Here is a 17,741-nt window from a genome sequence, read left to right on the forward strand (position 1 = left end):
ACCCATCCCATTGGGTTTACTACATTTCGTCTCCTGTACAACGACGAAGCCATGAGTCCGGTAGAAATCAAAGGATGCTCCCTCCATGTTCACTTGCCGGAGGCTACCGGAGAAAGAGAAGTATCCCTGGACCTTGAAGAGGGTACAAGGATTCATGTCATGCGGAACCTCGACTGCTACATCACCGAAACCAAGATTTGGTACAATCCTAAGGTCGCGCCACGAACCTTCAAACCCGGAGATCTAGTCCTCCGATGTGTGCTGGTTTTGGGAGAACTCTATAACAAATGGGAAGGCCCCTACCTCATCCTCACGTCCAAAAAGCCATGATCCTATCACTTGGCAGACATAGACGGGGGGGCCCATGACCACATATGGAATGTGGAATCACTCTGTAAATAATATGTATAGAATGGGGAGCTAACAGATCCTTCATGAGGTATAAGTTAGGGAAAAAGCATCTAAAAAAAGAAGAGACAACAATGATCACTTTGAGATAACCAAAATTCCATTACAATTATTCAGCTGACAGATTTTACATCCAAAAGGGGCTCACACATAAAGATCACCCCTCCAAACTTTGGGCCCCACAAGCAACCCAGAAGACACAAAAAAAACCCGATAGGCAACGAGGCCATAGGGTCAGCGCAGGCGCTTCAGACGCGGCGCCCCACCTCGAAAGCTGATGCGGTAGTGGGCACCGTTGGAGGACAATAACTAACTGGGGGAACCACCTTGGCCTCCTCCTTTTCCTTCTCCTCCTCATCAATCTCCCTCTCCAGGGATCCCAGTTAATCTCCTCTTCATCATTAGAGATGTTGACAATCTCAACTGGAGCAACCGCTCTAGCCAGAGATCGAGCTGGAGCAATGGGAGGCAGTTCCCTCTGCAGTGACGGCGGCACGATGGTGGCGGGCTCCAGTTCAGCGAGCATGCCCCTAAGATCGCCTATCCTCAGCAGTAGCATGGCTAACGGGAATAGCGCAAGTGTCGATGGTTGTTCGCCCGGCGTGGAAGGTGACGCCGCAAGATAGAAGCTAGGTCGCAAGAAGAAATCTTGTCCTGCTCAAAGGAAACCAGGTCGCAAGGCTGGGCATGACTTATAAATCCAGGTCACGACGACTCTCATTCCACCTCAAGAGCACACAACCACACCAAATGCCCCGGTTTCTTGCGCACATGTCACGTCAAAGTTATTGCCCAAAGTACTTTTAGCACATGCAAGGACAGCAGGCACAAGATCCCAGGAGTCAGACAGTACGATTCCCTAAACTTACCTCACCCTGTGGCATGGTCACTGATGTATAATGCCCACGATGAGTTGGCCCACATATCAGACCAAATTTACTAGGGTCAGGCACACTGCCTTCATTGCATGCCATCATGATGTTATGCCAGGAAAAGAGGAGAAGCTCTCACCACAGCAAGGCTTTAGATGGCCCTATCTTCGTTGTGCCTTGCTGCGGCCATCAGCAAGAAGGCCCAATTCATGAAAGGTACGTCCATCCATCGCCCGTTCAAATTTCAGCACTGTCGCTTACCTTCAACCCTTACATGATGTACAGAAGCCCTTAGTTTGGCATGTGCTAAGAATAGCCATCCAACCTAGCCATATATTTTGCTATAATTAGCTATTCACAGATAATAGTAGACATCGAAACTATGTTATATCTCTACTCAAAATATTTCCACATATAGCATAACAAGCACCAAAACCCTCCACCATCCAAAGGCAACAGCCTCTGTCGCATCGAGGTCCTAAAAACCCTCCGCCACCCAAAGGCATCGACCTTGGTCGCGTCGAGGCCCTAAAACCCTCCGCCACCCGAAGGCATCAACCTCGATCATATCGAGGTCCTAAAACCCTCCGCCACCCAAAGGTATCAGCCTCAGTTGCGTCGAGGTCCTAAACCCTCCGCCACCTGAATGCATCAGCCTTGATCGCGTCAAGGTGCTAAAACCCTTCACCACCTGAAGTCATCAGTCTGATCGCCTCCACCACCTGAAGGCATCAGTCTCATCACATCGAGGTCCCAAACCCCTATGCCACCCGAAAGCATCATCCTCGGTCGGATCAAGGTCCTAAAACCTCCACCACCCGAAGGCATCAGCATCGGTCGTGTCAAGGTCTTCCGCACCTAGTACACCTAAATGTTCCTATAATCACAGCCTCTAGCCGCTAACGATTGCACACTACGAGGGGGCTGGGAAGGGGAAAACTTCCGGAGCATAGATGTGAGTAAAGATGAGGAATAAACTCAACACATTACTTATTACTCATCTATCATATGTACAGAAGTTACTCGGTGATATGCCATACAATCAATCTATGCCTAACAAACACGCTTGGCCGCCATGTCTCCCTGAAGTACAACGAGATGAGGAAGGCTAGCCTCGACTTCCGGAGCCACCAACCCTGCTGGAGGACCTATACCAGAGCGATGACACGGGTACCCCGGGTGCGAAGGCTTGTTAAAAATAGAATCCCCCTGAACCCGAGGAGCTAAGGGTTCTGCCTGGGAAGGGTACGAGTCAAAGGCCTAAAATCCAGCTCTGCATCTGCCTCTACAACCTCCTCCGCATCCTCTTCCTTGACTTGAGCCATGACGTCTACAAGGATGTTCGATGGCACCAGCCCGTCAGAGCCACAAGACAGAACAAAACACTGGGACTAACATCAGCCTGTCAGAGCCATGGGGAAGAACAAAACTTTATGACTCCCTTGGGCCAGCAGCCTCGAAGGCCGTCCACCACTCGTCTACCTCTATGAAACTCGAGCTGGCCTCTAAAGAAGAAGCGAAAGGGCCCCTAGCTCTTCCTTCACCAAGACATCAACGTTCACCTCTGGCTCTACGCGTCCTTAGGAATTGCGAGGAAGGACGAAGCGCTCCCACCGCGCGAAGGATTGCTCAGGCCCGGAGGATCCAGATGTGATGGGCCCTCCTCTAGAGGTGGCAACTAGAGCATCAGGGACGTTTCCTATTGCTCCAGCTCACCAAACCTAAGGCGTGAATACTGCCCAAAGGTATGCTACCACATCACACAGATAAATGCACAAAGCGTGAAAGAAGCATGGGCTTACCAAAAGAGCGGAAGGCAAAGTCATAATACATAAAAAAAGGAGTGTCAAGATAACACACTAAATCTCCGGCCACCCGCAAAAGAAGAAGAGAAGCAAAAAAAAAAACAAAGCCTACTGAGAACTACATCTCCGAAGGCCAATCCTGCGAAGCGTCATCCTCGCACGATGACTATCCCTACGAAGCGATGTTCAAATGAGGAGGTCGCCCAGGTGGTGGCAGTGCGCCAAAGGAGACGTCTAGGTATGGAGCCTAAACTCCCAAACTTGAAGTCCCTCGGATGCTAGACTTCACATGCTCTAACATGAAACACAATGTCGCAGGTCGCTCGTTCCTCACCCATACTCCCCGGTGGAAGCCTTTCAAGGCAGCAAGAATCTGCGCTGAGGGTGCCTCCAGTCGGACGTCCTCGACCAAGAAGCCTGGGCTCAACAGCTCCAATGCATCGAACTGATGGACCCTCGCTTGATGCAGAAGCGCCAAGGCCACCAGGACACTTGAGCCAGCATAAGCGTCGGTAGCGTTGGCCACCGCTCCTACCGTGAACCGAAGCCAATGGAGCATATGGTCCAGGACATCCGGTCTAGAAGGCAACAGTGGACCCTTCACCTTGAGCCCGGTCAGAGCACTATCTATGGAACGAGCTGCCTCCGTAGCGTGCTACGCCAACCCTTGGTGCTCCACTCGCAGGATGTCCTCTATTGTCCGTGCCGCCCTTAGCTCTTGTTGAGCTGTGGCCACCACTATACGAAGGTCCCGGGCATCGCCTTTGGCAACCACATAGGTCACGTTGGCCTTATTAATAGCCTCTATCGTGACCTGGTGGGTTTCAGTAGCCTCCCAGGTTGCAACCTCTGCGCGCTCCCGTTGCGTCATCTCTAATAGGGAAGCTTCTGCACACTCTTGTCATGCCATCTCCTCCTTCAGGAAAGTCTCCGTGCACTCCTAGCGTGCCATCTCACCCTGCAGACGACCCTCCGCTGAATCTGCATGCTTCCTAGCCTCGTTTAGGGCGCATTGGAGCGCCGCCATGAGGTGCCTTGGGCTGCCGTGAGTAGCTCAGTGCCTCTGCTAGCAATAGTTGCTGCGACATGCAGGAAAGGATGAATGAGACAGCGGTCTGAGGGTTGAGGCTAAAAAAACCTACCTCCTAGATATACCTACCAGGCTGTAGCCTTTAGACATGCTGCCACCTCCTTCAGGGGTCTTCGAGCAAAAGATGCTCTGATCTCTCTGCTCCCCAGGAGTGACGAGGCCGAAGCAAAGGTACTCAACACCTTCAGGTGGTGGGTGAAGTCATCAGGGGTCAAGGCCACGAAGCCTAACCTCCTCCCTGAGAGAGCTAGGGATCTCATCACGTAGGGCCTGGCTCCCAATGTGCCAGCCACAAGGTCCAGGCCATGGCCCTGCGGGAGGCCCATAGCACCAAAACCTCGACTTCCGGAGTGGCAATTGGGAAAACTGCTCGAACAATCATCAAGCCCAGCGAGGGTGCCATGACCTCACGAGTGGAGGCTGAGGTGGCTCTGATTTAGCTGCCTTTGAATACCAGAAGGAATACAAAGGTCAGGGTCCTCAAGCACTAAAGCATCGAGATAACAAGTGGGGACCAGCATAGGTCTTACCTGCACCTCCGGTCGCAACATCTGTGGGGCTCGTGACATCCACATCAGCAAAGGGATTGGCAAGATCCCACACCATCGAGTTACTCAGGGACACCTTGCCCCCTCCTCCAACCTAGCCATAACCGGTCAAGACTGGAGGGGCCAGGGCCTCCTTGATGTCGCCACCCGTGGATTGGGCCTCGTCCTCAACAGCACTGTCTGTGAACCCAGCATCCACCACATGCCTCCGGTGCTTCGCCCTGCTGATATGGCCTCGGATGACTCAGTTGCTGAGCTGGGACATGATCCAGTGGGGCTGGGCGGAGTTCGATCCTAGCACGGAATTGTCGAAGTTACAGAGCCCACTGAGCGACCATGCTTTCCCGCATCCCAGGCTCCACTGGAGCAGGCCACGCCAGATTTGTCCAAGGCGGGAGCAGATCCGGTTATGTCGATCCTAGCTCCCCACCAGCTCCAAGTGCTAGTCCTGCTCCACAACGGAGGGCTGGCCCAGGAATTTCTCCACAATGTTGGTCGCTCGGTCTAGCGAGAGGAAACTCTCTGAATGAAAAAGGCATCTCACGTCTGCGGATTCAAAGCTAGACAACAAAGAAGACTCACCAGAACTTGCAGTGGGCCTGGAATATGTGTTTGGCTCGTCTTCCCCACTTTGTTCAAAGACGTGGTGCCAGGTCGCCTGGAGAGGCCTGATGCGTAGCATCATGAACTCCTCTGCGAGGTCATACATACTCATCTTTCGGGCCACCCTTTGAAGGAGCGCCACCCTCAAGACCAACTGAGCCTCTAGGATATCCATCACCACGGTTCGGATGTACTCAATGTCCCTGTTAGTAGAGCAGAGGGTGGATCCAAAGCCTACATCATAATAAAACCACCCCTCTGTCCACTTAGTGTACCACCAGTTATTGATGGCCTTTGCCAGTAACACGTCATGATATTCCGGCTGAAGCTAGAAATTCACGCTTCCAAAACAGAGGGCCTTCGTCTCCCCACCCTCTATAAGGGGCTTCAGCTGGCGGCTTGTTTCGTGGGTAGCAGCAAATAACTCTGCCCGACCTTCACAGCCCTCCTCCCGCATGGCCCATTCGAAGATGGCCAAGTGGGTGATGGCATTGGCTGAGAGTTGGGAGAGCACCACGTAGAAGTGGCAAAGCACCCCTTCAAGAAGTGGCGTGGCCGGAAACCCGAGCCCCGCGTCAAAGAAGGCTTCAAAAACCACCACTTCACAACTCCGCTAGGCCAGGATCTCCTCTCCCACCAAAAGATGAGCCACCGACCTAGAGGGGATCTTCCCCTCCTCGACCATCTAGTCAAGATCGGCCGTGACGATGGTCGACTCCCCCAGAACGCTGATCTGCCGAGGGTGCTTCTTGTTGGCGCGGTGGAGTTCCATGCTTGGCAGTAGCCCATGAAGTGGTAGGGGGATCGTGTCCCCCGTGGCTCCCTCCAGCATGACAGCCTAGTCTCCAGACACCGCACGGCCTCCCGGTGGGGATCCGGCCCTACCGCGAGCACCAGAATGAGTCATGGCGACCCTAGAAATACATCAAGGAGTGCTCGACGGCGATGAAGTGGAGGTACAATGGTCAGTGAGTGCGTTGGCAAGAGTAGGGGAAAAGAGGCAAGAATGTTAGATGAGGATGTTAACTGGTCAAGACTTTAGCTTTTATCCACCAAAGGAGGAGTCGTTTCCACCTCAGGGCATGGGCACACGCCCTATCACGTCCCCTTCCCTACTATCATAGGGAAGCAGAACCGCTCTCCATGACCCTCCAATACCAACTCGCCATGCGTCCCACTACCGCCTGGCCAGACACGACTACATCACTAACTAAATGCTACATTTAACGTTCTCTCTTGCAGGTGTCATTAAGCATTCTGCCTAACCACTGGACCGGCACTTCCCAACTCGAAACTGCCGAAGGGTTGAGGGCCCAAGGTCAAGGAGCCAAGGATCGCTGGAGGCCCTGCTTCGAGTATCGTGGGAACGGCTGCACCACTAGCCATCCTCACGATGGGCTGTTGTTGGGGGTCGCCATCAAGGACTCCTAATGCCCCATTGACTCTGTCAGTCTAGGCTCAAGGACCATTAGGCTCAAGATCCATCCGAGACCCCATGGCTTTGAAGGGGTCCCGGATGCCATGCCTTCGGGACCCTCTGGAGCCATCGACCGTTTAGAAAGATCAACTAGGTGTGGGCTCGCATGTCGCCCCCCACTTGTAGCGAAATGACTGACATTTAATACCAGTCAAGTGGTGGCCACTACCATGCTGGCGCAAGTGGTGGTAACCTAATAAGTTGTTGCAGTGTGGCTCTAGAATAAACGACCAACTACTAGGACAACCGCCTCACCAGCGGTAGCCATGAATTACAGGGTTGTCCCTATACCATGTGATACAGTAAAGAACTTGTATCTATATCAGCCTCATATGAGCATATTTGTACATTCGCACTATGAATATCAGTATAAATATAGACCATTGGTCACCAAGCCAAGAGGGTAGATTTTCCTGAAAACACGTGATGTTCTATCCATCTCCACTTCTGCTCTAAGGTTGAGTCATTCCAGTGAATTGACTCTCGTCACACTTTGTTCGTGAAAAATATTTTCTTTTTCCAATAGAAGGAATGATATATAGATACAACATCGTAGTAGGCTTAAAGGTTTAGCGTTCTCCCTGCTCCTAGTTTTGCCATGACCTCATCTATCATCAAAGAAGAAACATGAGTCGGTTACAAACTCTTGTTCTAAAAATTCGTCTGTTCCTTTCTTTCTAGATGTTTCAGCTTGTAATGATAAAAAATGAATTTGGCATATGTTCATTGGACCACTTTAACATTGATTTATTCCTCTTAGAAAAAACAAAGAAATAGTATGGTCGAGAAACTTGATCCATATATGATATATTAACCCTTGACAGAAAATAAACCAATCGATTGAGGTTGAGCCATCTAGCTAGCAGGAGAAAAAAAAATCAGATCGGTATATCAATATATCTAGTTTACCGGTGGATCTGATAGAAAAAATTATGATATTTACTAGTATTTTATTTAAATACCATCGGATATATTTAATAAATTATGTTTACTCCGCTCGCTGGTATGTGCACGGTGTGCCTCACCGTCCAAACCCACCAACCGGAACCGACGAAAGCTCGCCACCTCATACGGATCTCACCATGTTGGACCAAAAGCGGGCTGGAATCACGCCCAAAACGATCAAATCACTCGCTGCTCCCCCACACGGCCGAACGCACAGCTCGCAGTCGCACCCACGCGGCATACGCCCGCGTCGCGCCCAAACGCTCTCAGGCTGCTTCGCTTCGCAACTCCTTTTAAGCGCTGTCGCGCTCCCTTGCCATTAGGACGTCGCTTCCACTCCGTCGCGATACAAACACGCGAAGCTTAAGAAGAAAGCAGAGACCTTCGCCGCGGGAGGTCTCTCTCTCTCTCTCTCTCTCTCTCTCTCTCTCTCTCTCTCTCTCAGGATGCTCACGAGGCGGCACGGAGGGTTCCGGCTCGGCCGGAAGCTGCTCAGCGCCTGGCGCTGGGCGCTCTGCCACCGTCGCCGCCGCCGAGGCTGCGGGTACCTCCGCCTGCAGCCATGCCCGGGAGGCAACAGATCCCCCTCGGCAGCTGCGGCGGTGATCAGCGCCAAGAAGCAGCAGCAGCAGCAGCACGACGTCATGCCGCGGCTCGATTCTCCGCGGATGCTGCTGACGTGGGGGCGGTCGCTCGCGCGGCGGATGAGGCTCCTGCGCCGGCACCCCGCAGACCGGCTGCTGGAGGACGCCGGGGAGGCCACCACGCCGAAGGGGCAGGTGGCGGTGTACGTCAGCGGGGCCGAGCCCGGGGAGTCGATGCGGTACGTGGTGCCGGTGGTGTACTTCAACCACCCGCTGTTCGGGGAGCTGCTGCGCGAGGCCGAGGAGGAGTTCGGCTTCGAGCACCCCGGCGGGATCACCATCCCGTGCGCGGCCTCGCGGTTCGAGCGCGCGGCCGCCGTGGCCGCCGCGGGCGGCGGCTTGAAGAAGGTGTCCGGCTGGTGTTAGCACGTGGCCACCCCGTGGCCGGTGTACATACACATGCCCCTGATCTGAGGAGGATCCCATGGGGATTCATCCTTGTGTTCTTTTTTTTCCTCATTAGTTTTGGCCTTTTTTTGTCCTTCCTTGCCCTTTTCCTTGTGGATTGTGCATGGGATGGGATGCGAGGAGGCGTAGTTAGATTGAGAGGTGAAGGGTATTTTTGGGTCAGCAAGCATGTTCCCCCAACTTGCAATTCCATGTTGGAAACCATCAAACAGGTACGTCAGGTGTGATCTGGTGATTCTCTTTGCAACTGACCGATTGATCCAGATCTTGAGCTCTCATTTGTTGCCTACGTTGAAGAACTAATACTTCACCCTGAAAAAGGAACCATTGACTGATGAGATTATCTTGTTATTATTACTTGTCAAAGTTCTTGCCTCAGTGTTCTATGAGCAAGAGACTTGTCCTTCCTCCCTGCTTCCTGCACTGCTTGCTAGCACTGAGTCGTTCCGTACAGCCGGTTGGATGGTAAGGTATTGCAAGCAACCTCGGCGGATTGCCGCATTGGTTTGGCCCTTCAAAGGCCTAGCTAAAACAGTGCGCAGCTTTGTCTCCGTATCAGTGGTCGCTGAGCTGCACCCCAGCTTACGATCATCGTGCAACTCGTTTGTCTGTTTGGTTATAATATTGAGGCTGGTATCTGTGGTTCTCCAGTGTCTAGCAACCATATCATGAGCTGATGATGTGTGTCGGATCTGTTAGGATTTCGGATGAGATGGCCCCATCCTATAATCTTTAAGACTCAGTGATATCTTTGCATTGAACTTGGACTGATGCACGGATTAGTTCACTGTCTGCACATCCAAGCAGCAGCTAGACGTGCGCGCAAACGAAATGCGAAGATTGAATTCCAAGAGGGCAATCAAGCTCGACGGGTCCATTTGGAGAGGACACATCGACCAGACCTCTTTTTTTTGTTTCACACTTGCGCGTCTAAACTTCGATCCGAAGCTGACTTGTTGTGCACTTGCGCGGGGAGTTGCACGGCGACGTTAAGCAACCGAGGACGAGTGGAGCAGCAGGCAAGATGTCGCCGAGTTTCTTTCTGCTACAGTTACGTGATGAGCATTGAGTGGCCGAGCCAGAAATTGGCACATGTCTTACCTTCCCCCAATCTGTTCGGTTTGTATTCTTCTGCTTGGACTGCAAAGAGATACTGGGTGCATGGAGCAGAGCAGCGTACCATACCGTCCACAAGAGTTTCATTGTTCGTTTCCTTTTACCAGTATGTACTCTGTACCTGGAGCGTCGTAGTACTTGTGTACTTGGGCTGTTGAAATTGCGGTGGAAGGTACAGCAAAGCGAATGAGCGCGACGTTAGCCAGAGGGGAGGAAAAATCGTAGACGACTGAAACTCGATACGTGTGTCGTGTGGCGAAGAGAGATCGAACTACCAGAGAGGATCTGAACCTCCATAGAGCAGTTCTCTAGCGGCATTAGTTACTTTCTCATGTTTCAGAACAAGCGAAGATTCTTCAGGACTGTCTACAATTACAATAAGGGTCTCTGATATGTCATGTCATTTGTAGATGAAGAAATAAATTTATTCTGACCTCTGCACAGAGTTATGCACGCTACCGTTTAATATTACAAAGTTTGATATAACACCTAGTATTCTAGATAAATTATACAAAATCAAGAGTATACTTAACATTGTCCGATCTAGTTCAAGCAGAAAATCTATTACTAAACAGTTAACCATATCGGACGTAAACCTCCATCATTGTTGTTTCTAATTTTCGACATGCGTTCTTTATAAGAGGTTGATCTTCTGTCTTCTGTAGCAAGGATCAATAATGGATTCAATATGCACCCCTGAAAAGAACCTATATGGAAGAATGCATTTTTGATTTGTCAAAACCACATCATTTCGCCTTAACTAAATAGCACAACAAAGAGCACTAGCTCCAACCAAAATGTGATTTTTAAGTTTTTGACTCATCCCATTAAGCTAGTTACCAAACATATTGAAGACACTTGTTGGTGGATTTAAGCCAAATGTAACTTGAACCACACTCCAAATAAATTTAGTAGACCGACATTCAAAATTAGATGTTGTATTGTTTCCTCATGATGACAGTAACAACATGTGGTACTACCTTCCCGACGTCGCTTTGCTAAATTGTCTTTGGTTAGAGTCTTTCCATTAAAAAGAAACCATAAGAACACTTTAATCTTTAGTGGAAGTTTTAACTTCCAAAGATATAAGTTATTTGGAATGACAAATTCACTAATCAAAGATATATACATCGATCGGACCGTGAATCTTCTATGTTGATGTAAAGACCATTGAAACATGTCACGACTATCATTAAGCTGTATAAAAACCAACTTAAGAAGCAATTCATTCCAAGCTGTCATGTTATTTCAAACTAGTGTTCTTCTGAAGGCAATATTTAGGGGTCTTGTCTTAAACACATCCACAACTGTGGCATTCTTCCTGTATGCAACTTGAAATAAAGAAGGATACTGTTGTTTCAAAGGTGTTTGTCTTAGCTAAACATCCTCCCAAAATCTTATTTGAGTCTCATTATTCAAGTTAAAGGAGTCCAGCCTGAGGAAATCATGTTTGACTGCCATATGGTCAATCCAAAACTGGGAATCTCTAAGCTTATGCTCCACTTGAGCAATTGTTTTGTTTCTCAAAAAAAAATTCTTAATAAATCTTGCCACACCTCTTCTTCATTTATCAGCTTAAAGAGCCATTTACTAAGCAAGCATGTACTAAGTTAAGGATACCTAATCCGTCTTGATCCTTAGGCGTGCAAAGAATGCTCTATTTCGCAAGTCTATACTTTTTCTTTTGCCCATCATATTGCCAAAAGAAATGAGAACAATAATAATCTAGTTTCTTTATAATCCTTTTAGGCACTTGAAAGAAAGAAAGTATAAACATAGGTATGCTACTTAAAATAGAATTTATAAGAACAAGACGTCCTCCATAAGATAAATGTTTTCCCTTTCAACAACTCAATTTTCTCTAGCATATATCTTCAATTTTTTTCCATTCCTTGTTCAGAAGTCTTTTATGATGCATCGGAATGCCTAAGTATTTAAAAGGGAAAGATCTAGATTTACATCCAAAAATCTGTGAATATTCGGCCTCATAATCTTTGGCTTTACCGAAACAAAATACTTCACTTTTATGGAAATTTATTTTTTTTCTCAAAAGCACACAACAAAAACTTCATATTATTGGCCTGGTCTAAATTATGATCGATAAAGATAATTGTATCATCAGCGTATTGTAAGATAGAGAGACCATTTTCAACAAGGTTAGGGATGACACCAACGATTTGCCCCTCATCTTTAGCTCGCTCAATGAGAATGGCCAACATATCCATAATCACATTGAACAAGATTGGATATAGGGGATCCCTTTGTCGCAGACCTTTTTTAGAATGAAAGTAGTGTCATATGTCATCATTGACTTTTATCCCTAGAATTCCTCTAGAAACCACCTGTTCTTTCCATATGCACCATCTAGGAGAGAAACCTTTCATTCGTCGGGTCTGTTGTAAAAAGGTCTACTTTACCTTGTCATAGGCTTTCTCAAAATCCAATTTAAGAATAACACCATCCCTATTTTTCCTATGCATCTCATGGATAGTTTCATGCAAGATTACTACACATCCATAATAAACCTCCCAGGTAAAAAAGTGGTTTGAGTTGCTCTAATGACTTTTGAGCTACTAAAGTAATTCTATTAGTCAAAACTTTTGCAAAATTCTTGAAGCTGACATTTAATAAGCACATCGGTCTGTATTGCTGAATTTATATTGCTTCACTACTTTTTGGTAGCAAGGTTATTACCCCGAAATTTAAGCTAAAAAGAGACAATGCACCAGAGTGGAACTCTTAAGTAAAAGCAACAAGTCTTCCTTAATTACTTCCCAAAAATTTTAATAAAATTCTGCAGGAAAGCCATCAGAGCTAGTTGCTTTATTAAGTTCCATCTGAAAAATTTCATCTTTAACTTCTTTTTTGATGAACAAAGAAGTTAACAAATCATTTTCAACTTCAGACACTTGAGGGATGCCATCTCGATACAATTCATCCAAGGTGAAATCATTCTCATCAGGTGGACCGAACAAACATTTGTAGTAATGTGTAATGTACTTTTTCAAGTTTTTCGTCTCCTCTATAAACCCTTCATGTTGTTCAAGTTTTAAAATTCTTGTTTTTCTATGCCGACCATTTGCTACCAATTAAAAGTATTTGGTATTATCATCTCCTTGAAGCAGCTCAATTGGTTTTGAATGTTGGAGCCATTTAATCTCCTACTCCCTCAGCAATTGAGCTAACCTTGTTTTAAGATGATTTTTAACTTCCAATTCCTGAGGTAACAAAGGTGCAACCTCTGCCTTCTTATCCAAGGAATCAAATTTATCGAACAACGTTTTCTTTTCTTTTATAAAAGATCCCAAATGATTTTTAGCCCAACCCCACAGGTATTGTCTAAATTTTCTAATCTTATTTTGCCACCTATCCAAGACTGTAGCAGCCTTATGTGTAACCAGCCTAATTCAAACTTGACCAAAGGTTGATTACCACTAAAAGTGGCCTCCCCTATGTCCAATAAAAGTGTGGTGTGATCGGAGATGTCATGATTTAAGGCTCGGACAGTCGTCAAAGGATATTTCTATTCCTATTCAATACTTGTTAAAATATGATCTAACTTCTCAAAAGTGGGAACTTCTCTATTATTTTCCCATGTGAACTTACGACCAGATAGTTCGAACTCCCTCAAATCCAAACTATTTATTATAGCAAATAAGAAAGAAAATCTACTATTGAAGTTGTCGTTATTTTTTCAGATGCGCTTCTAATAATATTGAAATCCACGCCGATTAACATTGGCAACTTTTTAGAGCTACAAGAATGAACAAGTTCAGTCAAAAAGCTTTCTTTGTACTCTAGTTGTGCCGCACCATACACAACCACCAAAATCCGACGAAAGCCATCCGCCTTGTTACGTAGTGCAAACTTGGTATAAAAGTCGCCAAAAAGACAGTCCAGCAATGTCAGAATACTCTAAATTTATTCCTAAGAGAATACCTCCGGATCACCCATGCGGTTCATTCCGGTGCTAAAAAAATTCTTGTTCCCCACAGAAAGTATTAAGACATTCGTTTGAAAAATGCTTTCTATTAGTTTCAAGAATAGCAATGAAATCAAGATGTTCCTCTCTAGATGACTCAGAAGGAAATTTGTATTTAGCGAAGTCGCTAAGACCTCTACTATTCCAAAAAAATCCTTTGATTTAGAACTTAATCTGCTTTTTGGGTTTTTTTTTTTTTTACTGAGAGACTTCCTCCCCTTCAAAGACTTAGTCGTCTTCTTTCTAGAGATGTCTCCTGATTCACCACTCAATAGATCATTGGCATCATCCATAACTTCCTCCATTAAGTCACCGCAAAGATGACCAAGAGCCAAGTTATTAAGATCACAATCATTATCCTCATCTTCATTTTCAAGAGCTATTTTATCTAGTTTAGAAATTTTTTCTGGAGTGCAGACAAGTCTATCCAACTCAATCATTTTAATCAGAGCTACCAATTTATCTATATCATGGCCCATAGTAACTCCAATACTATGAATATTGCTCGAAATATGCTAATAGGAGAAAGAAAGTATGGTATTTTGAATTGTACCTTCGACGAGCTCCAAATAATTCTTGGCCACCAGCCGTTCCAACGAGTCCTCATTAGTGGAGTCCTCTCTCCTCTTGCTGCGCCTAAAAGTTGTTGAAACTGAGCTTGCCAGAGTCACCACTGGTTTGGCCCCTCTACTTGCATGCCATGTAGTGTTGTCCTTAGTGCCCTTCTGATGTGGTGCTGGCCAACTGTCATTGGGCACTAGCGTGCCAGGCCCCGTCAGACCAAGCAGCTCTAGAGGAGTATTGTCGTCTCCTGCCCAAGGATCTGTGTTGCCCTCCAGAGGTGTAGCGTCATCAGTCCACTGCAAGGCATCAATCGAGTTAATGCCACCGCAAGGCACCAACGCGCCACATCCCTCCAAGACCAACGACTCCATTGGAGTAGCATCAGGCACCAGAGGAGCCACATCAGCCACCAGAGTAGACACCAGAGCAGTAGCGTCACTATCCATCTACAAAACAGCATTAGTGTTATGGTAAATCCCTGCCTCCAGCACCTCCTGACATACATCTTCATCGTCCTCCACCAAGACCTTGTATGGGAACTCACCCAACACCTTGTCCATGGCCATCTCAATAATCTCATCAACTTTTCCTTGGATGATACTCTGCAAATTTGGTGCCTTAGAAATAACATCCAAGGAAAGGTTTTGCATCATCTTACCTCCCAAAGCACTACCATCATCCTTATTATCTTCTTGAGCATCACTCCCACTGTCACTTTTTTATCTCTTTGTGCTTCTATCTTGCATATCCTTATTCGAATTACCTCCTTTATTCGCATCATCTTCTTTATCGTGGTGGTCTTGATCAGTCTCCATAAAGGAAGTGTCCATATTTTCTTTATCTTTATCCCCCTCTGCCTCAAACTTTAGTTCACAAAAGCGATCACCAATTACAACATCCATCTAATTTGGAATAAGATCTGGACTAAGGACAACTATGAAGAATTTGCCATAAGAGTTCCTGTTAGTGGCCACCATGTACACTTTTTGAGTAGCTCCAAACATCGTGCCAATTGCCCATAGAATCTAAAAAGTGTGTAATTCTTTCAGAAGGCCCATAACCCGCAACCAAAATTTAGGCAAGAGCATGCCCTCCTGTACTGTAGCAAATTCATCAAACTTAAGATGCAGTGCCAACTCCTTTATTTCAGCACCTCCATACGCCATAGTTCTCTGAAGCTCAGCCTTAGATGGGAATGGAACCACATCTTTGTTATCATGTTCCTTTACCTCCTAGCTCCACTTCCCAGGAACAAGCAACTAAAGGTGTGCAATAAGTTGGGCAGACATTATACATCCCCCCAGCACCTTAACCAAATCCATCTTGTGGTCCGTTCTAACATTCGCAATCGGTGCATGGGGTATGTAATAGAAACCAAGACCATCAGCTGCATATCTGACCGAATGAGCTATCATCTTTGGCTCCTTAAGAACAAGAAACTTTGGATCAGCATGGTCACCCCCTCACAAATTTCACAAAACAAAACCACAGTGCAATCTATCAGATGTTGTCCTTTAGTGCAACATCTGAAATAATACTTTTTGGGGGTTTTCTGCATTTTTGGGTGTCCTAGCCTCCGTATATGTAGCTACGGTATTCTCAATTATCTTTGAATTAGAACACAGGAAAACTGAGGAAATTTTTGTACCTTATTTGTGCCCAACATCCCCTCTAATCTTGGTCACAGCAGGTATGTTGGAGCTCTCATTTAACACCACTGCAAGATCGACCCTCTATTCCTGAGATGCTGAAGCAATCGAAGTAGCGATCCCCGTTGTTGCCTACGATGTATCTGTAGGCCCAGCTGCCGGCATCACCTGAGGCAAAGGATGCCCTTGTTGCTGGTTCATCTGTGGCACATGTGCGGTGGGCACTGGAGGAGTGGCCTGTTGAGCCACCAGGGGAGGTGCTAGATGATGAGACGCCAGATCCATCAGCCCAGTTGCGAAAGCCAGCCCTGCCGGTTGAACCAAGCTGGCCATCACGTTGCTACACAGGTGGCTATGATGGAATGTAGTGTTCACCGTGGCCCAAGTAATGGTGGCCACCAAAACCACGATGCAGAGCAGCACACGTCGACCACGCCCACGTGAAGAACCTCGACCACATTGCCCTCTGCCATAGCCCGGGCCACAGCCCCCAGTAAGGATTGAAGGCATGTCTGCTAAAGTACCTCATCCGCCTCTGCCGCCATGTCGACCACCAAAACCGCCACCACTTCCAAATCCTCTGCCATAGCCATAGCCAGGATCATCAAATCCAGTATTGATGCCAAAGTTCCCTCGCCTGACACCAAAACCTCCACCATACTGGCCATGACCACCGCCATAGCCACCAGCAAAATTGCCCCTGTAGCCACCATGATTTCCACCGTTGCCACCTCTTTCTATCGCCACTCGGTCTCTCACCTAGCCAGTGGCCGGCCCACCATGGTCTCCACCGAAGGCCATGTCATATCATAGAACGTCGACGTAAGTTGGTGAGGCCATAAATCAAGCTCCTAGAAGCCTGAGATCAGCCACCCGCTTCACCACTGCCTTCTCCCTCCAAACCCTAGGAAGTTTTCCGGTGCGTGTGAAAAAACAACCAAGGGCAAAAGAACATCGAAAGGTTACAGGTGTGGGTCCGCCTCAGATTAGCACAATCAATGTGGGGCCAGAGTGATTAATGGGCGAATAATGAGGATCAAGATTTTTTGAAATTTGAACATCTTCTTCAACCTCCCGCATCGCCATGGCTGTGCCCGTAGAGTTTTGCTTGACCCCGGCGGACTTCACCAAATCTCAAAGTCTAGTCTCCTACAGTGACATGTGTGGTCGACAATTGCGGACAACCATGTCGGCAAGTATTTCCACCGAAGAATGCCTTGGTGAGAGTGGGCTTCTCCATGGCCGACCCCTGGCCATTTGGTGATGAGCGATAGCCTTCACAATTTTGAGACAACGACTCTTTAGAATTGATGCTTGCCGGAGAATCTACCGAGCTAGCCTTGGCCTGCGCGAAAGGCCGCTGCAAGGCCGCCTCTACCTTAATGACCTCATCCACCGTGAAGCCCTCCACCGTAGTGCTCAGTAAAGTCGATGGAGATATAGTCACCGGTGTTGAGGTCTCATCTTCCTTCAAGACATCATCATTTTCAATCGCCAGAAACGCAATCGTGAGCCAACCGGCCTTTGGCCAACTAAAGGGTCCGACTTAGTCATGGCCGCCGCATGAATGGCAACCGACGTCCACCCATTATCTTCCGCAAGAGAGGTCGACGTTGTGGAACTAACGCCT

General features: G+C 47.5%; 1 protein-coding gene across 1 annotated transcript; it reads left to right on the forward strand.

Moving 5' to 3' along the window:
* The first annotated feature begins 7,971 nt into the window (after nucleotides 1–7,971).
* LOC133919414 (auxin-responsive protein SAUR36-like) lies at nucleotides 7,972–9,063 on the forward strand. The gene has a single exon (XM_062363798.1). The coding sequence runs from the start codon at nucleotides 8,195–8,197 to the stop codon at nucleotides 8,756–8,758; it is 564 nt and encodes a 187-aa protein (XP_062219782.1). The 5' UTR covers nucleotides 7,972–8,194; the 3' UTR covers nucleotides 8,759–9,063.
* Nucleotides 9,064–17,741: the final 8,678 nt, after the last annotated feature.

This window comes from Phragmites australis, chromosome 5 (assembly GCF_958298935.1).
Source record: "Phragmites australis chromosome 5, lpPhrAust1.1, whole genome shotgun sequence".
Classification (NCBI taxonomy): Eukaryota; Viridiplantae; Streptophyta; class Magnoliopsida; order Poales; family Poaceae; genus Phragmites; species Phragmites australis.

What these genes read in the sequence shown, in the direction of transcription:
- LOC133919414 (XM_062363798.1), top strand. Translation starts at nt 8,195, where the DNA reads ATGCTCACGAGGCGGCACGGAGGGTTCCGGCTCGGCCGGAAGCTGCTC.